The 22,551-nt window shown below is 43.1% G+C and overlaps 1 protein-coding gene across 1 annotated transcript in view; it reads left to right on the forward strand.

Annotated features, from left to right (window-relative positions):
• The window catches only part of LOC126100461 (fatty acid-binding protein, muscle-like), a 94,293-nt gene that overhangs the window by 53,966 nt on the left and 17,776 nt on the right, over nucleotides 1-22,551 (forward strand). The window contains exon 2 of the mRNA XM_049911068.1: nucleotides 12,965-13,236. Coding sequence (XP_049767025.1) covers nucleotides 12,965-13,236 — 272 coding nt within the window. The remainder of the gene's footprint in view (nucleotides 1-12,964; nucleotides 13,237-22,551) is intronic.

The raw sequence follows: 22,551 nt of genomic DNA on the forward strand, positions 1-22,551 counted from the left end.
AGCCATCCCTGCTTAGCCATTTTGCACTTCCTGTCGATCTCATTTTTGAGACGTTTGTATTCCTTTTTGCCTGCTTCATTTACTGCATTTTTATATTTTCTCCTTTCATCAATTAAATTCAATATTCTTTCTGTTACCCAAGGATTTCTATTAGCCCTCGTCTTTTTACCTACTTGATCCTCTGCTGCCTTCACTACTTTATCCCTCAGAGCTACCCATTCTTCTTCTACTGTATTTCTTTCCCCCATTCCTGTCAATTGTTCCCTTATGCTCTCCCTGAAACTCTCTACAACCTCTGGTTCTTTCAGTTTATCCAGGTCCCATCTCCTTAAATTCCCACCTTTTTGCAGTTTCTTCAGTTTCAATCTACAGTTCATAACCAATAGATTGTGGTCAGAATCCACATCTGCCCCAGGAAATGTCTTACAATTTAAAACCTGGTTCCTAAATCTCTGTCTTACCATTATATAATCTATCTGATACCTTTTAGTATCTCCAGGATTCTTCCAGGTATACAACCTTCTTTTATGATTCTTGAACCAAGTGTTGGCTATGATTAAGTTATGCTCTGCGCAAAATTCTACAAGGCGGCTTCCTCTTTCATTCCTTCCCCCCAATCCATATTCACCTACTATGTTTCCTTCTCTCCCTTTTCCTACATATACAACACTTTTGAGATGGCCCCAAAACCAGAAATTACACGGGTTGAGACCCGGTGAATGAGCAGGCCATGCAACTGGACCCCCTCGTCCGATCTATCGACCAGGGAAGACTCAACTGGTATGCGTCCGGACGTTAACGGCGAAGGTGGCTGGAGCACCATCATGTTACAGCCCCATAACCCTTCGAATCATCGATGGCACTTCTTCCAGCAGGGGAGGCAAAGTCATCCGCAAGAAACGCCGATAATTCCGGCCTGTTAGTGAACGTGGAAAGAATACTTGTCCCAAAATACAGTCACCAGTTATCACGGCACACACATTCCGGCTGCACCGATGCCGATGACTCGCTGCTACCATACGATGGGCTTCTGCATATTATCCCACAGATGACTGTTATGAAAGTTGAAGATACGAGGGCTGTCCAGAAAGTAAGTTCCGGTTTATCGCGAAATGGAAACCACAGTGAAAATCACAAATGTTTTATTTGTAACAGTTAGCTACACCTTCCAGCTACTTCTCTACGTAGTCGCCGTTTTGATTTAGGCATTTGTCGTAGCGTTATACCAACTTTCCAATACCCTCAGCATAAAAGACAGCCGCCAGTGCTTTCCGCCAATTCTCTACGCTGGCTTACGGCTCGTTGACTGTGCCAAAATGTTGTCTTCATAGCCAGCGGTTCATGTGAGCAGAGAGACAATTACGGGCTGTATTGTGGGTAATCAAACATTTCCAATTGAAAACGATGCAGGAGCATCTTCATTGCCCCTGCAGAATGCGGCTGAGAATTGTCTTGAAGAAGAAACCGCACGACAGTGATGTAATGTTGACTGCATAGCTTCAGGCGAAATTTCTCACCAGGTCCTCGTACTTGATGGGAGACTCACTGTGAGCTCAGAAATGAGAATAACGACGTGATACTATCTAGGGTCACGCTAGAGACACTGCCCAACACATTTGTGCTAAGATCTATCGAATTTTCATAGTCGTTTCCATTTCGCGACCGATCGGAACTTACTTTCTGGACACCCCTCGTACCAAACCCGGGTAAAGTGGCCTAATCTGTGAACAGGATTGATGACACAGTTCCCGGGATCGTGGTTGCCTGGTGAAGAAACAAGTGACTAAACTGCTCTCGATGTGGGAAGTCTGTCGCTAGTAAGCCCTGTACAAGGTGTAAATTATAAGTGCAGTAACAATTGTTATGGAGAATGTTCCACTCGGTCTTCTGGCTTACCCTGTACTGGTGGGGCAACTGCCTGGTAAAGCACGGCGGTCGCCTTCCATAGTGATAATCACATTCTCCTCCAAGTCTGACGTCCGAACATTTCGGTACGTAATTCATGAATTCCTGCTTCCTGAAACGACCCTGTCTCAGACAAAGGGCGAAACACTGTTGCAAGCATTGAACGCTGTGGTCATCATCGACGGAGATAGGTCTCCTGATGCAACCTCGCTGCTCGACGCCCGTTGCACCGACGCCGTTTTGTTTTGTTTTGTTGTGCTTTATGGTGCAAAAAACAACTGGGGTCATATGTGACCAAGTCAAAACTATAGAACATGAACGCAGAGAGCAGTTAAACGACTATGCGCCAGTCCCATTGACCAGAATAGGACACTGCTAAACAGGTATGTGGAAAAAAGGCTAAAAAAGACACCACACAGAAATGGAGGTCCACAAACAAAAATTAAATGGCCTTCGTCATATTGCTTCGGCGGATAAAAAGTAAAACGCGGTCGACAGCCAGCGCGTCATTCGCAAAACGGCTGATAAATAAGACGGCAAACCCAAGCTGGAACGTAAATCGTTAAAAAAAAGGGCATGCCAGCAGGAAATGGCGGGCAGTTAAAATTTCGACGCAATGTGTACAAAGTGGTGGGGTATCGCCACGTAGCAAATGGCGATGGCTAAAAAGGCAGTGCCCAATAAGCAGCCGAGTTGAAATAATCTCGGGATGACCGAGAGGAGGTCGTCCAAGGCGCTGGGAGAGGATTAATAAGCCGAAGCTTATTCCCGTGAAGGGAGGACTGTGGTGTCACCGCCAGACACCACACTTGCTAGGTGGTAGCCTTTAAATCGGCCACGGTCCGTTAGTATACGTCGGACCCGCGTGTCGCCACTATCAGTGATTGCAGACCGAGCGCCGCCACACGGCAGGTCTAGAGACACTTCCTAGCACTCGCCCCAGTTGTACAGCTGACTTTGCTAGCGATGGTTCACTGACAAATTACGCTCTCATTTGCTGAGACGATAGTTAGCATAGCCTTCAGCTACGTCATTTGCTACGACCTAGCAAGGCGCCATTATCAGTTACTATTGATGCTATAAAACATGTACCGTCAAGAGCGATGTTCACCAATTATGAATTAGTTGGCAACGAGGATGGGATCCAACTGTAGTGGACTGGCAAGACAGCCAATCCACTATGAAGGAAGCCGAAAGGCACGCGTTTAACCTCACGCAGGCTGGCGTCAGGTCTGGAACCGGACAAGGTATTTATAGTAGCAAAGAACGTACGTAACTACTGGAACACTTAACTTTAATTCATAATTGGTGAACATCGCTCTTGACGGTACGTGTTTTACAGCATCAATAGTTACTGGTAATGGCGCCTTGCTAGGTCGTAGCAAATGACGTAGCTGAAGGCTATGCTAACTATCGTCTCGGCAAATGAGAGCGTAATTTGTCAGTGAACCATCGCTAGCAAAGTCGGCTGTACAACTGGGGCGAGTGCTAGGAAGTGTCTCTAGACCTGCCGTGTGGCGGCGCTCGGTCTGCAATCACTGATAGTGGCGACACGCGGGTCCGACGTACACTAACGGACCGCGGCCGATTTAAAGGCTACCACCTAGCAAGTGTGGTGTCTGGCGGTGACAACACAAGGACCATCGGCGATACCAAAGGGACACCACCTCCTGACAGACGGCAACGCAGAGATCACGTGAGAGGCCGCGCGGGTTAGCCGCGCAATCTGGAGGCGCCTTGTCACGGTCCGCGATGGTCCCCCCGTCGTAGGTTCTAGTCCTCCTTCGGGCACGGGTGTGTGTTTTGTCCTTAACGTAAGATAGTTCAAGTTAGGTGGTGTGTAAGCTTAGGGACCGATGTCCTCAGCAGTATGGTCCCATAGTACTTACCACAAATTTCAAAACTTCATCGGAGGGAATATAGGTACTCGCGGGCTGAGGTATGATGACTGCAGCCTTGGCAGCAACGTCAGCAGCCTCATTTCCTGGCAGACCGACCTGACCAGGGACCCACAGGAACATGACACTGGCTCCACGAAGAGTGGGCAAGTGACAGTTTTCCTGGACCCGCTGCACTAATGGATGAGCAGTGTACAGCACACATAGACTTTGGAGGACACATGGAGTCTGAGCAGAGGACGCAATTGGAACGGCTGTGTCGCCGGATGTACTTCGTGGCCTGCTACAAGGCAAAGAGCTCGGCTGTAAATACTGAGGATTGTGCCGGAAGCCGATAACGAAGGACACAGGTGCCAATGACGAAGGCGCACCCGACCCCACGGTCAGTCCGAGAGTCATCAGTGTACACAAAGGTACCATCGAGAAATTCCATGCGAAGGTCGTGAAACTGGAGACGATCGAGGCTGGGGTAGTGGCCTTAGGAAGCGAATGTAGGCCAAGGTTAACATGGGCCGCTTCACGAAGCCAAGGTGGTGAAGGGTCCACACCCTCTGGGAAAGTTGAAGGTAATGTGAAGTTAAGCTGCCGTAGTAAGTGGCGAAAGTGGACTCCAGGAGGTAATAGAGCAGAGGGACGAGCCCCATCAAAGAAGGAGGCAAAGGAGGGGTGGCCACGCATGGCAGAAACACTGCATGCATAGCTGCTGAGGGAAAAGACATGGCGGTACGACAGTGGTAGTACAGCTCAACTGGGCTGGTGTAAAAGGCGCCTGTAGCAGAACGGATGCCATGATGGTGGATAGCGTTGGGACGGCGTAAGAGGGGTGGGCGTAAGTAAACACCATTGGCAAACTCTCGCTTCAAATACGGAATCATTGTGTGCAACGCTGTGTTTTCGTTTTCAGAAGTGATCAGTTTAATACTGCTAGGCATTAGTTTGAAATATCATCAAGTTCCGGCTGATATATGTAGAAAACTACACATCGGATTACAAAAGGGTTGTATAACAATTGTTCGTCTCGAAGGGGAACGTCCAATGACACTACATTCGACCCCCTGCCTCATACTCAGGGTATAGGAGGAGGGGCAACTTGGACATGTTCATTAGGAACCCGCAATCTTTATTACAGATTCGAATTCTCTGGGAAAAAGTACGTAACTTTTGGATGGAAAAGTTTTATCGTTGTGATATAGATGGAGTTGTAATCGACACAAATGAAAATGTGTTACAGTCCGTTGAAACGTGGTAGTACCTCTGGAGATTACCCAATAGATTAAGCTCTCAGGAGGGTAGAAGGGCGGTATTCTTACTTTCAGTAATGATGCACTGGTGTTTTATAGCAAATAAACGTGATTCTCCAGACCATAAAACATTACGGTGTCCAAATTGTTGGTGTAATTACCTTCAGAGATGGCGCCGAAATGGGAAGAGGTGGAAACAGGTCATTGGTTTGCTTACCAATGCAGTAACAACTACATTTAGCGTAATCCAGTAGCAACGTCATGGGCGTAGTAGAGTTTTGTTGCCTTTGGGGTGCTTTTTTAATGTGAATCCCCTTGCCTCTCACCGTCCGGATGCGTGTTAGGCGAGTCCCGCCTCTCACTGCTGGGGTGCTTGCAACCAACAAACAAGCTGTTGGGATGCTAGTTTGATGTGAGATGTGAGTCCCTATGCCTCTCACCGGTATGATTGTTTTAGATGAGTCCCTTTGCCTCTCACGATAGGTGTGCCTGTTTTAGGTGAATCCCCTTGCCCCTCACCATCGAAGTGCTTGTTTTAGGCGAGTTCCCTTGGCCCTCGCCGACTGTACATGCCAACTAACTGCATCGCACTTTACTACTGTGTACCACTATTGTTATCCAACAGCAAAAGACATGGCCACCTAAGTTTCCACGTCTCCATTGCACTGCACATAATACGAAACTCTTCCTCAAACTAGGCACTGACCGATACAGACGACTTTTCCGTTGTTTGCTGCAATACACACTGCAGTCTTATTTCTGAAAGACAATTCTACATCTCTGCGTCTCTTCACTAATGTTTGCACATTCAGTGATAATTTGTTGCCACATATTTGCAGGTGTTGTTGGTACATCCGCGTAACATTTCTTTTTTTTAGCGTTCCCACAGGTAAAAATCGGGAAGCATCGAATCGGGTGAACACGCAAGTCCCTCATGAGGACCTCCTCGCCCAAGCCATCGACCAGGATAATCTTGGTTCAGAACTTCGGGAGATATCCATCTTGTTGAAATCACTTGTCCATTTTTGTTTGATTTGGGACATCTTCCAGTAATATTTGCAAAATATTATATAAAAAGTCGCCATACATTCGACCTTACGATGTATGGGCCAATTATCCGGGTACCTAAAACACTGCACCAAACATTAACACTCAGCGGACGTTGACGAACGGCTTGCCTTAACCAGTGGGGATTATCCACTACCCAATAATGCATACTATGCCGGTTCACGTGACCACGATCTGTAAACATTGCTTCGTCAGTGAACAGTACCTTTGAACGAAAATCACCATTGGCTGTTTATTGTTGTTGAATCCTATTGCAAAACTTCAAGTGGCTTTGAAATTTGCCCCTGTAGGGTTTGATGCAAGTTGACCCCCTCCAACCCATTAGGGACGAGTGGGTCATAGCGGTCGAGTTTATTGTCATTGGATGTCCCCTTTCGAGACAAAAAAAAACTTTTATTACAACCTTTTCTTTTATTCGGGTTGTAGTGTTCCAGATATTTTTCCAGAGATTTCCACAGACAGTTTTAACCGCCCCACCCTATATACATAGCATATTTCAGTCCGTCGTTCATTCTAGATAACTGTATCATCTGCGAAAGTCTGAGGTTACTCATAATGTTATCTGCCACGTCATTAATATACAATATGAACACAAAGGTTCTCAATACACTACCTTGGGGGGATGCTTGAAGTTATTTCTACATCTGTCAATAAGTCTTCATGCAAAGTTGCGTACTTCCTGCCAATAAACCTCCAATGCAGTAAAACATGTTGTTTGATACGCCACGACATCGTACTTTCATTAATAAGCCTTGGTGTGGTACTGCGTCAAATGTTTTTCAAACGTCAAGGAATACCACATCTACCTGCCTATCTTGATTCATGTGGTTCAGGATGTCACATGAGAAAGCTCATGCTGGGTTTGTCATGTCCGATGTTTCAGAATCCGTGCTCGTTGGCATTGGGAAGGTCAGCTTCATTGTGGGTTGAGTTGGGTTCCTTGGGGAAGGAGACCAGACAGCGAGGTCATCGGTCTCATCGGACTAGGGAAGGATGGGGAAAGAAGTCGCCGTGCCCTTTCAAAGGAACCATCCCTGCATTTGCCTGGAGCGATTTAGAGATATCATGGAAAACCTAAATCAGGATGGCCGGACGCAGGATTGAACCGTCGTCCTCCCGAATGCGAGGCCAGTGTCTAACTACTCAGCGTCATTGTGTCCGAGTTACCGTATTATGGTTCTACTCAAAATACGTTCTAAGAGGGTGGAACAAATGGATATCAAGGATGCTGGACGGTAATTTTGTGGATCACCTTTGCTACCATTATTGCAGACAATTGTGATCCGTACTTTCTTCCGATCGCTTGACATAGTTTTTTGTTCGATTAATCTATAATACATTATAGTAAGGAAATGCCTAATTCTCCCGCAAATTCGAAATTGTCTGCGAATGAACAAGGACTGGAGGTAAGAAAGCACCAAAATTACTTAGAAATAATAGTACATAACAAAAGAAAGAGAAGTGATTGCTGCAATAATGCCTTTAAAAGATCTTTAGAATACGATGTTCATATTCATAATAATAGTAATACAGGCGTTGGACAAAAGTACAGGGAACAACGCGAGCAATAAGTACTTGAACATAAATGGAGATGCTAGCCAAGCCTGCAGGTTGCACTTCAGTGTTTGAACACTAACGGCACCTATGGAATGTCGTCAACACGGGAGCTTCGTTAACCAAGGTAGCCGAATTGTATGGTGCTTCAAGAGGAACCACATGGAAGATTCATACCGCAGAGAAAGTGTAAAAATATCATCCGCTAAATCACAACGTGGACGAAAACGTGTGTTATGTGATCTTGACTAAGAGTTACTGAAGAGAACTGTGACTAAAAATAAGAAGGCGCCAGCAGCAAAACGCACTGCAGAGCTGGATGTCAGTCTCGCGACGGGTTTCCTACACTGTATTTGGCATGGTAATGAGTAGTGTGTTTGTTGTTTCCATTTCATGAAGTTATTGTGATAAAACTGTTCCTAGAATCTATATCTATATACGAGTACGTACCCCGCAAGCCATCGTGCGGTGCTTGGTGGAGTGTGCCCTGTGCCACTACCAGCCATTTTCTTTTCTGTTCCAGTCGCAAGTAGAGCGAGGGAAAACGATGGTCTATATGCTTCCGTACGAGCCCTAATCTCTCTAATCTTACCTTCATGGTCCTTCCGCGAAATGTATGTTGACGACAGTCAGCCTTATATGCCGGTTCCCTAAATTTTTTCAGTAGTGCTCCCCGTAGTGAAAGTCGTCCTCCCCCCAGGGATGCCCATTTTAGTTTCCGAAGCATTTCCGTAATATTTGTGTATTGTTTGAAACTACCGGTAAGAAATCTAGCAGGCCGCCTCTGCTTCGATGTCTTCGTTTAATTCGATTTGTTGCGGGTACCAAACACTCAAACAGTACTCAACAATTGGTTGCAATAGTGTCCTATACGCGGTCTCCTTAACAGAAGGACATCACTTTCATAAAACCCTCCCACTAAACCGAATTCGAAAATTCGCCTTTCCTACTAAAATGCTCATTCCGCTTTATATTGCTTCATGACGTTATGCCTAAATATTTCATCTACGTGACTATGTCACGCAGAATACTACTAACGCTGTACTCAAACATTACGGGTTTGTTTTTCCTACTCACCTGTAACGTGTATTCATTTTGCGTAACGTGCTGGTGGGTAAATCTATTTTGTGATCGCGCGCATGTGGATAACGTATCTTAACGTCTTCTCAAGCCCAGGGTGGTAAACAGACATTCTACATAGCTATTAATCTTGTCCCTGTAACACCGCTAATGTTAGCTGCAGATCATACCAAATTAATTAGAAATTCTGCTGTGACATAACAAGAATGCACAAATTCATATAAATAACAGTTCGGGATTTTTCCTAAACTGACAACACAAACTCTCCCTTTTTCATTCTACATTTATTTATCACTGCTTTCAGGGTTCAAGTGATACATAACAGCCGGCCGGAGTGGCCGAGCGGTTAAAGGCGCTACAGTCTGGAACCGCACGACCGCTACGGTCGCAGGTTCGAATCCTGCCTCGGGCATGGATGTGTGTGATGTCCTTAGGTTAGTTAGGTTTAAGTAGTTCTCAGTTCTAGGGGACTTATGACCACAGCAGTTGAGTCCCATAGTGCTCAGAGCCATTTGAACCATTTGATACATAACAAGCAAGTTCAATTACTTTCAACTCTCAACAAAATAATTAACATTTAGACATTGAATATGTGATTATTAAATCTTTATCTCTATGTATGAGAATGTTATAACTAACAAAACAATTCAATCTCCATCAGTGAAATTTTCATGTATGTTGTCGTAGCTGTTGAACGGACTAAGTTGGGAGAGAATGATATTTTATCTTTTAAACTAATCAAACTCTCATGTACTCAATGGAGGGTATGTTAGCATTCAACTCTTGAAATTCTATATTCAAAGCGTACACAAGTTGGAGCGAGCAAACTCTCGACTCAACATTTAATGTCGCCTAATGTGCGTTGGTATATTACTAATCGGGAACTGCGGCGACGTTGTCTCCGTGCTGGATCTGAAACGCTAATTGCCGGCCGGAGTGGCCGAGCGGTTCTAGGCGCTACCGCTACCGCGACCGCTACGGTCACAGGTTCGAATCCTGCCTCGGGCATGAATGTGTTTGATGCCCTTAGGTTAGTTAGGTTTAAGTAGGTCTAAGTTCTAGGGGACTGATGACCTCAGAAGTCCCATAGTGTTCATTTTGAAATGTTAATTCCCTACTCTGGCCTTGACTGAATCACTGAGTCTCAAATTTCCTGCGTTCCGTAGAACGTTAAATTTTCCCTAGTCGAAATAATGGCTATTGCACATTCGCTAAGGGACGGAGCGACGTGCACAATGCTCTGGCCGCAAAAATTCCCGCAGGAATATGAACTATCACTTTACGTCTGTCGCCATGATACATGAAGCGTACCGCCCTCACTTCGGAGACGTAAATGCCTCAACGTCTTCGCTATTTTTCGACACACGTGTGGCCCACTGTGAGACGAGAGTGCTCTGTTGATTTGGTTCTCGAAAATGCTTTTATATGTCGTGACTCTCCCCACCATGTCTCTTGCTGGGTCGCCGCTAGCCTTGTTAATGTTGTCTAGCCACTTACCCTTGGTCTTGGCTGTGTTTATCTAAAAGGTATTTTATTATTCTCTCCACATTCAACGTCCGCCTGCAAAATGCGTTCACTTAATCTCATTTACGCATGCCCCTGTCATTATAAGGGTGGATATTGTTTTGTTATGCGGTACATGAGATTATTACAATTGCTTCCTGTTAACAATATAGAGTTTTCTGGGGATTTTATTCTGTATCGTAATTATGAAGCTAATGTAAGTTCCGAAAAATGCGGATGCCTTACACACCTGCAATACATTTACGGCTAGCTGCAATTCATACAACTGGAAATTTTGTCTAAGTCGTCTAGTATCTTCCTACAGCCACTCAACAACATCTTTCCGTAAACCACAGCATCTTCAGCAAACAGCCACAGATTGCTGCTGACCCTGTCCACCACATTATTTATATTTAAAGAAACTAACAGCGATCTTGTCACACTTCCCTGAGGCACTCCTGACGACAGTCTTGTCTCTGATGAAAAGTCGCCATCAAGGACAACATACTGAGTTCTCTTACTTAAGATGTCTTCGAGCCACTTATTTACCTGGGATCTATTCAGTATGCTCGTACCTTCATTAACAGTCGGCAGTGTGACACTGTTTCAAATGCTTTATGGAAGTGTAAGGATACGAAATCTGCCTGTTGCCCTTCATCTGTAGTTCGCAGGATCTCATGTGAGCAAATGGCAAGCTGAGTTTCGCACGAGTGACGCTTTTTAGATCAAATGTAATTTGTGGGCACTAGCTCATCCCTGTCAAGGAAATTTATTGTATTCGTATTGAGAACATATTCAAGGGCTGTACAGTAAACAGATGACAAAAATATTGGTCCGTTATTTTATCCTTCTTGTATACAGGTGTCACCTATGTTCTTAAAATATGTATGGCAACAATATGTACTGCAACTTTGAAAAATGCAAGATGTCTGCTCTGATGTAAAAGCCTTAATCTGACCAATGTAAACAACCGAATTAATAAAGAAAGAAAGAAATAAATAAAATTAGTTAATAAGAGGAAAATATGACAGTACGAACTGTGTGCCAGAACAGCACTCGAAACCGCATCCCTGGCGATCATGGACAGTGTGCTACTATTTGCGCAATTCGATTACTCCTCACGGAACGCGTCAAGCTCCCAAATTCTCGTAGTGAAATTGCAGTATATTACCTCCCTTCAGCGCCAGGGGAGTGCCTATGCTGAGGTCATTGTGTTAGAAGACCGTAACAAGACGAAGAAAGGGAATCTCCCCTTAACGTGTCGTCGATGAAGAGGTCATTTACTGTAATTGTCTTCTCAATCACTGCATTGCCTCTTACTTATTTTCAACTCTTAACTTTACTACCAAAACAGTACAGCAGAAATACTTGTTCTCAACTATGTAAAACCCTGTCTAAACTACTACATAACACAACCACCGTCTCAAAATTATTTTGTTTATCATAAACTCGACTGTGGAATGATTTTCCTCAGAATAACAGAGAAATTAAATTCCTTTCATACTTCAAAAGACAGGAAACGGCCCATCTTTTATTACAATAGCTATGTCTCCCATACGTTTGTGTGCAACTCACTCTTGTCAACACCCACCTCCCCCATCAGTTTTCCCTCCTCCATGTCACACAGTCCTCTATTGAAAGATTATTCTTTTTTAACAACTATTGACACTGCCATTGTCAATCCTCTCCTCTTTCGTTATCCATTTTTTTTCTGACAATATCGAACACAGCTTTAGAAGTGCTAAGCGAATCAATATTATTCCTAATCTTAATGCACTTCACTATTATTTTATTTATTAATTTAAATTTTTATTATTGTGTACTGTATGTGTTGGCATATTTTATTCCTGGTCCTATGGAAGAAAAATCTAAAGACCCTAATCTGGTCAGGCTAAATAAACGATAAATAGGTTAATATAAACGGAGCACAAACTTTAAGGGGGAAGTGTGAAGAAAGAAATCGACGGTGTCCTCTTGAAAGGAATGATCTTTGTCCTTAAGTAACTCACGGAAAGCATGGAAAACGTACATCTAGGTGGTGAGGCAATGCGTATGCGAGTGTCCATGGTGCAGTGGTGAGGTACTGGGCTTCTGTTATCGAATACTTCAAAATGGTTCAAATGGCTCTGAGCACTATGGGACTTAACATCTGTGGTCATCAGTCCCCTAAAACTTAGAACTACTTAAACCTAACTAACCTAAGGACATCACACACGTCCATGCCCGAGGCAGGATTCGAACCTGCGACCGTAGCAGCCGCGCGGTTCCGGACTGCGCGCCTAGAACCGCTAGACCACCGCGGCCGGCTGTTATCGAATACTCAGCATTGCTTGTGGATGGCAGCCCATATGGATGCCAAGTTCAAAACTTCTGTCTTTACTTGCTTCAATTTTCCCTACAGATCCAATCGCTCATACAGCATTCGTACAGTACGTATGTACAGGATAGGCCAAACGTAACCGATCAATAAAATATTTCATGTACCTTAAGGTATGCAGTCCAATTTGTATTACCCGGGAAGAATTACGTAAGTTGGTTTGCCATCTTAAGGCGCCTGAAATATTTCTCGGACCAGTTTTCTTTTGCCCATCATCTATGTTCCTGACATTAAAATGATAAACTGAACTTCGTACACAGTATTAGTTCAAAAATTTGTACTAAATACCGTGCTTTCGGGATATATTTAATCAATAAGACGATGCTGTTTACTTGCAGGTGTGAACTACGTGCTGCGTAAGTTGGGCAACATGGTTGCGCCAGTGATGGAGCTGCTTCGCGATGGAGACGAGTGGACGATGAAGGTGACGACGGTGGTCTTGAACACTGTCACCAAGTTCCGCCTGGGCCAGGAGTTCGACAACGTGACCCCTGATGGACGCAAGGTGAAGACCACCGTCACACGAGAAGGCAACAAGCTCTTCATCGTTGAGAGGGGCGACAAAGTCTTCAAGTCAGTTCTAGAGTTCTCCCCTGAGGAGCTCGTAACGGTGGGTCAAGCTTCTCCGCCATATAATTGTATAATTATTCTGGTTCCTATAGTTAAGCTTTGAGTTCTTTTGTACTGTGATCGGCATCTTCTTCACAACCACAGTCATGACCATCATCCTCTTCTCTCCCCTGCTTAACTCATCGTTGATGGGTAGTGGAGTTCTCTTCGAGAAGTTTTCGTTTGATACATAATGTAACAGTCCCATGGAAATGGCAATGTCAAATTAAACCTCTTCTCTTCTGCTATTCCAACTGTAACTTGACTGTATTACTAAACGGCTACTAACACCTGATCGCAATGGAAGGTTGCCTAGCTAACGGCTTCGAAAGGCAACAGAAATCTTGTTTTTTTTAATTTTTCGTATAATTATTGACCGAATTTAAAAATTTAAAACGCTGCTATAATCTACCCATTAATAGGTTTAATTATACTTTATAGATTTAAAAAAATAGTCAACAATTTAAGTTAGAAACTGTGTATGTGTCCTGCGGCAACATAACTCAAGACACGCAAATTACCCAGACTATATTCGTTCACTATTTGGGAATAAGATATCCCTCCCCCCCCCCCCCCCCACCCGGCTTCCCCTCTTCCACCACACACAGAATACTGAAAGGAAAAAAGTGTACCGCTTACTATATTTTTGCTGTTCATCCAGTAAAACTCATTTGTAAACTAATAACATTTGCGAAGTAGTCTTCCTGAAGCCGTTTCTAGCGGGGGAGTTCGCTTCTTTAAAGAATATGTGTTGGTGATTAGGAGTTACTGGTCGTTTTTAAAACATTGCTGCTTATAATTATGTCGTTGTAACGATACTGTGAATTTTTTAGTCAGGACTGAACGATGTTGCAGACAATGATGACTGAGAGCTAGAACAGTCATTTTGAGGTAAAAGATATTTTGTTTCTTATCTCGTTTGTTATACGAACAACAACAATAATCGAAGGTACAGAAGACTATTGATACATAATGTATGAAAAATGCCTATTGCACGTGCTTCGAGAATTTCTTTCACAATGACACTTTAATTCAGCTGTCTGAAACAATAATTAATGTGCTAATGTGCTACGATACACAAATCAATGGCCTTGCATCTCACGATTGGTTAATCATGTGTCAAGAGCCGCTCTATGCAAACCTTACTCCAGGGGTACACACAACGCGGGCAACGATGAAACCTAAAGCATTATTTGCTTTTTTTTTACCACTAGGCAGAGTTTGACCAGCCGCTGCTGCATCACAATCGACACATAACGATACATAACAGCAAAGGAAAGAAAGATCTTAATAAAAAAATATGCAAAAACATAACAAATGTCTGTGATTTGTGAGTCAATAGGATCCTCACGGTCTCCTTTTAATAAGGTATGATAGTGTCTTCCTGTTATCATTGTCTTCATCTCTTCTGTTTACCTTCTGTATTTCCATCTAACAATATTGAGCTTCACAAACAATGGTCCGATAAGCGATCCCGCATTGCCTACATTTTCGTTACGTTTGCAAAAGTTTTCCTCTAAACTTTGCTGCTCTCCTACTCTTGTTAACATCAACTACGTTATTCTCTTTGTGGAGAATGTTTCATTGTCCCGTCATCGGTATCACATTTCGGAGAATTAATTTTTATCTCCCGAGATGTTTTAAGAGTCCAGTTTTCACTCCTATATTTACTAAGTGTCACACAAAACTTTTGAAGCAGGACTTTTTTCCTGGAAAGTATGTAGCTGATCTCATTGCTTGATTACTATTAGAATAACGATCAGATCTTTCTCTGACTTGAGAAGCACCCTGTTACAGGGGTATTTACAATTCCAACATTATATTTGAAAATATGCAGTTGTTTGCATGTTTTCGTATCCAAGACGCAATAAAAGGATTGAAAGAAAATTTAAATGTCAAAAGAACTCGAAGGTAGACGCCAAGTCTGGATTTGTACTCTGAGGCATACAGATCGTCCAATTCTTAAGTGTTTAACTCTTTAGACTATGCTGACAAGTTTCTTAAACACCATTCTATCTTTCCTTTTCTTATCCAACTCTCGTGGAATTTCCTTTATTCCCCCCACCCCCCCAATCCCTGCTATGATTCTAGTCTCCTGTGACTAACGAGTGTGACTCACTTTTTTTAGGAATTCCTCAATTACGTTTTCTGTTGAATTTGTTTCATTTATGAGGACACCAAAAGCTGTTACGCTTTGGCTGGTCAGTTGGTTATTGCACTGTGCTTGCCTGGCCAGAAAGTTAAGGTTTTTGTTGTCCTTCTGTAGCTTTTCCAGCTACCAGCCTTCTTTTATACCTCTAATAACTCATTTCACAGCTGAAGAAGTATGCTTCATTTGGTCTTCTCCTGATAATCGTCACTTCTTCAGATAACTGCAACCAGATGTTTGATTAGAATGTCAGAAAAGTAGTTCACTTGGAGATGTTATTGTAGAGGAAACTAACTTTGGTAGTTATTTCCTTATGTTCCAGTTCGATTTCTGCAGTTTCCGTTTGACTTAAATATGTGGGTAAAGTGTGTTGATGTTTGTGTTTGATTTGTGAGAGACATTGTCATCTACATACTAGTACTGGAATGTTTACATTGCACTCCTTCCTCTTCGGAATTTTGTTGAATATTTACTTCTCTGCCAGATCCAAGCAAATGTTGACTAAAGCACCACTGATAGAAGATCCCATTGATAGTGCTTGTCACAAACAGAATTTAGTACGGCAAGCAAAATAATTTTATTATGTAATTGGTTTATAACATTTCATTTATTTATGGCTCGGTCAGTCTTGTGCTCCGTGACTTGCTGTTCTATGATATTTATGATTTCTCCTGTGGAAACGTAACTGTTGTGGATTTAAAAAGATACGAGTACAGCAGTTGAAGGGATCTCCACGATTTCTATAGCTTCTCGATTAAGTTCTTTGATCTTCATGTTTCTGTTTGCATATGTGTGTAGGTTTTCTGTAGGAGTCTATGCACATGTCTCCCTGGTACTTAAGATGGGACTTTCTTAAAGTTCACTACGGATCTAAAGAGAAAGCTGATTGGTATGTGATTTTTTGAATTATTTTGTGTGATTTTTCTTGTCTGATTGAATGTGTGTGTGTGTGTGTGTGTGTGTGTGTGTGTGTGTGTGTGTGAGTGAGTGAGTGAGTGATGCTTTTCAGGCCTATTCCCTGATCCCTTTGGAATCTCTGTGCTGATAGTGGGTTAGCTTATGTATGTTGAACTCTGTTTTGTCAATGCCTTCTCTCTCTGACACAATTATTAACGTGTGTCCTGTGTCTGCTTTAATTGATGTATATGTTGAACTACATTTTTATTCGTACTGTTTATGCTTTGTACACCAGCTGTTTTCTTTATTTCAGCTTATGGAATTTTTATTCTTTCAGAATATCTACTTCATTTCCAGTGTCACCTTGGCCTTGCAGATCATTAGTGAAATTCGTTGTGTTGTCTTTTGATGCCGCTTTAAGTTAATTCACTATGTGCATTACGTTTTTCGAATTTGTGCGTTTTCCAATTTCCAAATTTCAAAACTGTATTTGGGTCTTCGCCAAGCAACATTAGTTCTCTTTCCGTGATCATGTACCAGTGTGAACCACTTCTTTCGATTCAGTTATCATTAATTAGTTCTGTCGAAGTGTTAATCCCGTCAGATGGTTACTGGATGAATATCACAGTGATAGAGGCGTCTAATGATTTATGGCAACAACTCTGTAATGGGAAAATGTACTGGACAGTAATCATTTACGTTTACCATCAAAACAGGATTCACTTTGTTTAGGAACAGGTTCCCAACCCTGCACTTCTATTAACAGAGTGCATTTGCTGTTGATATTTTTAAATTCACAACAATTAACAAGTTAACAAGCACTTATTTTGTGGCTAACATTTGAACTGAATGTAGTTGTTCCGCTAGGAGTGTAGTACAAGATAAAGGAATATGAAAACTATACATACAATTCTTCCTGAATCGCTGATACACATATTACGTGTAAATAGCAGGAAATGGAACAGAGTACACTTTAGATAAGGAACCCATATTACATTTCTTTAGTTTGCGTTGGGTGTGACGTGTTGATTCTCCTGTATGGCATTCAGTCAGGAGATAATACATAAGGCAGCATGCTCAGACTGTGATATAAATTTATGTTGAAAACGAGTTTGTTTGCGTGGTCATCCTCCGCAGCAAGCACAGAAATCTCTGTTTTGTAAATAAAAAACGCCTTCTCTTGCTGCACTGTATTTTATTTCTCCCAGACACGTTCCGCCTTTTTTCACTTTAAGGCATTATCAGTGGGAACTAGAATGATACAGTTTTGTTTAGATATGTGTAATTTGTGCATTATAAAACAGTTCATGTCTCGGTTTTTAGGTAAATACACTACTGGCCATTAAAATTGCTACACCACGACGGTGACGCGCTAGAGACACGAAATTTAACCGACAGGAAGAACCTGCTGACATGAGGAAAGTTTCCAACCGGTTTCTCATACACAAACAGCAGTAGACCGGTGTTGCCTGGTCAAACGTTGTTGTGATGCCTCGTGTAAGAAGGAGAAATGAGTACCATCACGTTTCCGACTTTGATAAAGGTCGGATTGTAGCCTATCGCGATTGCGGTTTATCGTATCGCGACATTGTTGCTCGCCCTGGTCGAGATCCAATAACTGTTAGCAGAATATGGAGTCGGTGGATTCAGGAGGGTAATACGGAACGCCGTGCTGGATTCCAACGGCCTCGTATCACTAGCAGTCGAGATGACAGGCATCTTATCCTCATGGCTGTAACGGATCGTGCAGTCACATCTCGATCCCTGAGTCAACAGATGGGGACGTTTGCAAGACAACAACCATCTGCACGAACAGTTCGACGACGTTGCAGCAGCATGGACTATCAGCTCGGAGACCATGGCTGCGGTTACACTTGACGCTGCATCACAGACAGGAGCGCTTGCGATGGTGTACTCTACGACGAACCTGGGTGCACGAATGGCAAAACGTAATCTTTTCGGATTAATCCAGGTTCTGCTTACAGCATCATGATGGTCGCATCCGGGTTTGGCGACATCGCGTTGAACGCACATTGGAAGCGTGTATTCTTCATCGCCATATTGGCGTATCACCCGGCGTGATGGTATGGGGTGCCATTGGTTACACGTCTCGGTCACCTCTTGTTCGCATTGACGGCACTTTGAACAGTGGACGTTACAAAAAAAAAATGGCTCTGAGCACTATGGGACTCAACTGCTGTGGTCATAAGTCCCCTAGAACTTAGAACTACTTAAACCTAACTAACCTAAGGACAACACACAACACCCAGCCATCACGAGGCAGAGAAAATCCCTGACCCCGCCGGGAATCGAACCCGGGAACCCGGGCGTGGGAAGCGAGAACGCTACCGCACGACCACGAGATGCGGGCAGTGGACGTTACATTTCAGAAGTGTTACGACCCGTGGCTCTACCCTTCATTCGATCCCTGCGAAACCCTACATTTCAGCAGGACAATGCACGACTGCATGTTGCAACTACCCTTCATTCGATCCCTGCGAAACCCTACATTTCAGCAGGACAATGCGCGACTGCATGTTGCAGGTCCTGTACGGGCCTTACTGGATACAGAAAATGTTCGACTGCTACCTGGCCAGCACATTCTCCAGACCTCTCATCAATTGAAAACGTCTGGTCAATGGTGGCTGAGCAACTGGCTCGTCACATTACGTCAGTCACTACTCTTGATGAGCTGTGGTATCGTGTTGAAGCTGCATGGGCAGCTGTACCTGTACACGCCATCCAAGCTCTGTTTGACTCAATGCCCAGGCGTATCAAGGCCGTTATTACGGCCAGAGGTAGTTGTTCTGGGTACTGATTTCTCAGGATCTATGCACCCAAATTGCGTGAAAATGTAACACATGTCAGTACTAGTATAATATATTTGTCCAATGAATACCCGTTTATCATCTGCATTTCTTCTTGGTGTAGCAGTTTTAACGGCCTGTAGTGTAAATGATTACTTACGATTCTTTGCGTTTTTCGTTGGCATCTGCGTTTCCTCTCATCTGGCCACAGGCTGGAGGTCGCACTATAGCTCTATTTAGGAAACATAAGAACATGTTTATGTTCTAAACTCTTTTCTTCTCAGTTTTCATCCTGTGTGCCCTTATTGTTGTGATGCCTTATCAATGTTTTGCCATTCCATACAGATATTTGATCGAAGACTGTGACTTCAAGACGTAACTACTTTGAATCCACTCTGTGTCTCATCCTGTTTGGTTTGTTTACGTACATGTTGCCAACCTAACGAAGTGTATGCTGAAAACTAAAATCTACTCATTTCTGTTGTGTGTGTGTGTGTGTGCGAGGAGAGAGAGAAAGAGAGAGAGTGAGAGAAAGAGAGAGAAAATATACCTGCATTGATCTTTACTTGAGGTGGTTATTGAGTGCAACTTGAGAATGTTGAATATGAATGTAATAGCTATCAGAGAATGGTTCAAAGTTTTGGTGTTCAGCTGATTTGAGTTTAAATGTTTTGTGGAGAGGTTCATGGCCAAGGGAGTGCAGAGGGGTTGGGTGATATTATTATTATTATTATTATTATTATTATAGTCCTGTGTTGTAATGTACTCTTATTTTATTTATTAGTGTAAACAAAAGGCTGTGTACTTCAACATTCAACATGGTTTTCTTTTCTGCTTTGGTTTTTTGTGTGTAGTAATTTTCTTGCCGGGTTAGGAGATGTTTTTCATTGTTGATTCTAGTTGTTTTCATGTCCCCTTCTCTAGTGGTTGGCTTGTTATTGTGTTCTCTTAGGGGTTCTGCAAATGTGGAGTGGTTTGTCCCATACTTCCAGGTTCTTTGTATCTGACATCGGATGTTCTGCCTATTGGTCATCTGTATCTGCCATCACATGTGTTACACTTTTATCGATATATACCTGCTTTCAAGTATAAATCTCTATTTTTTGTCAGTTTTGGCATGTATTTTTGGACAGAATTCTGTGTTGTGTATGCTGAATTAGCTCCCTATCTTTTGAAAATGTTGGAAATCTTATGTGTGAGTTTATGTTTGTATGTCATTGTGTACTATTTTGTGTTTTTCTTGTATTTTCCTGATTATTGCGTGTAATTGTTATGCTACGGAGTGTTTGTAATATTGTTTGGGTATGTTGTGCTGTTGTCAATGGTTTTGTCCTTTCTCATTCTATTTTACTTTTAATTTTGCATTAAAATGCGTTTTAACCGTAGTAATCAACATTCCATGTCATAACTCAGATTTTACTGGCTTTTCGAATTTCCGAAACTGTTTTTCGCTGGCGCTGTTTTCTTTAAGATCTCTTAAGGTGTGTGGAAGTCATTAATTTTCAAATGTAATAGGTTCATTCGTATAGTTCATCGCCAATATCTACAGAACAATTATACCTACAGAGTGAGTGTTTAGACGTGCTTTCTCATCTCGTTTCTCTCTCTCATGTGAAGCTATTGTCTATTCTATGTCTTTATTAACACGGATTTTACTTCTGCGGGAGTTTTCGCCTTGGCGGCACGCCCACACTACGCGCGGGCCAGCATTGCCAGTCGCCCGGGAAAAACCCTCGCAATAGCCCTTCAGCTTACCTACTACCTTCATGACAGCCGACTTACTCTCTGGCAATCGTACTGCGCCAATAGCAGAGGTTGAAGTGTTGCCAGCTAGTCCGACGTACTATTCTTCCAACTCGAGGTTGCGGATGAGTTGAGTTTTCATGACGTTCTTGACGTTGTAGTACAGCTCGATACGACCGTGAAATTCGAGGGCAGTCGGATGCCGTACTGAATTCGTCATATTAAATTATGTTTGTATTATAAGTTGTGCGTCGTGACAGTCTGCCGTTTCAGGCCAACGGAACTTTGAAGGTTTGTCACTTTGCTACGATCGTTTATAATGAAATTTCTTTTAACGAAGCATTAGTGCTACAAGCTTGGAGGACATTGTAAGACCAAAGATAAAGGCCACCACAGCGTGATGAGGAGAGGCATAAGATTGCAGAGCCGATAAAATTTGGGTTGCATCCCACTATGCGTAATTTTTTTTTAACTTCTCGTTTGTGACAGATAATGGGACATTGTTAATTTAATACAGGTGTGTTCTGCAATATGCGATGTTACTTACATGTAAGAGCGAGCAGTCCCAGAACTGAGTTCCTTTGTTTTTGTAGCTTCAATTTGATGAAAAAACGGAAGACGAAATTGCTGCAAGTGAAACGAGCAGCTATGGCATTTTTATTCTGTTTTTTTTTCCACAAATATTTGGCTGTTTATTTCCGAATACGTGCGATCTCCGAGGGTGTGGTTAGGCATGAACCTAGTAGGAGAGTCTAAATGTCGATAGAGACTTTTCTAGGCAGTGTCATAAGGTAGCGCTTTTAGAGACTTTGTGTCTTTCTGTTGATATCTTGTAAGTTAGCCAATCAGCAACCATCAAATGGTTCAAATGGCTCTGAGCACTATGGAACTTAACATCTGTGGTCATCAGTCCCCTAGAACTTAGAACTACTTAAACCTTAGTAACCTAAGGACAGCACACAACACCCAGTCATCACGAGGCAGAGAAAATCCCTGACCCCACCGGGAATCGAACCCGGGAACCAGCAACCATCTCTCTGGCAGCCGCGGGTGCCAGGCGAGGCAGACAGCTGCCTGCATACGCCACCTCCTCGCGAGCAATGCCTCCCTGTGCCGGGACTCGCCCCACACCGCGCCGCGTCACCGGGCAATCGAGCGCTCCTTCCTGTATAGTGTGTCACACCCTCAGGCTGAATGATATCTCGGACATGAGCGAGAAGATTGTGGGCACTGGGAAAAGGTAACAGTCACATTTACGATAACACTGAATAACACTTCGCACAGTAGGAGTAAGAGATCCCTGTCCAGTGCAAATTTAAAACCTTAAACAACTAATTAGGTATATGTAGATTGGTTGGTTGTTTTGGGGAAGGAGACCAGACAGCGAGGTCATCGGTCTCATCGGATTAGGGAAGGACCCCAACTTTCTGCGTCTAGTGTAATCCAGTCAGCCGTGCCTTTTGAAAGGAACCATCCCGGCATTTGCCTAGAGCGATTTAGGGAAATCGCGGAAAACCTAAATCAGGATGGCCGGATCCGGGATTGAACCGTCGTCCTCCTGACTGCGAGTCCAGTGTGCTAACCACTGCGCCACCTCGCTCGGTACAATTTATATGCAGATATCAAATAAAAATAAAGTGATAATTTTTGTTTATTTTAAAAATGCTTATGATTCGATACAGAGTCGTCCTCAAGAACCTGAAGGGATGGGCACAAAGTA

The sequence above is a fragment of the Schistocerca cancellata genome, chromosome 9, assembly GCF_023864275.1.
Source record: "Schistocerca cancellata isolate TAMUIC-IGC-003103 chromosome 9, iqSchCanc2.1, whole genome shotgun sequence".
In the NCBI taxonomy this organism is placed as follows: Eukaryota; Metazoa; Arthropoda; class Insecta; order Orthoptera; family Acrididae; genus Schistocerca; species Schistocerca cancellata.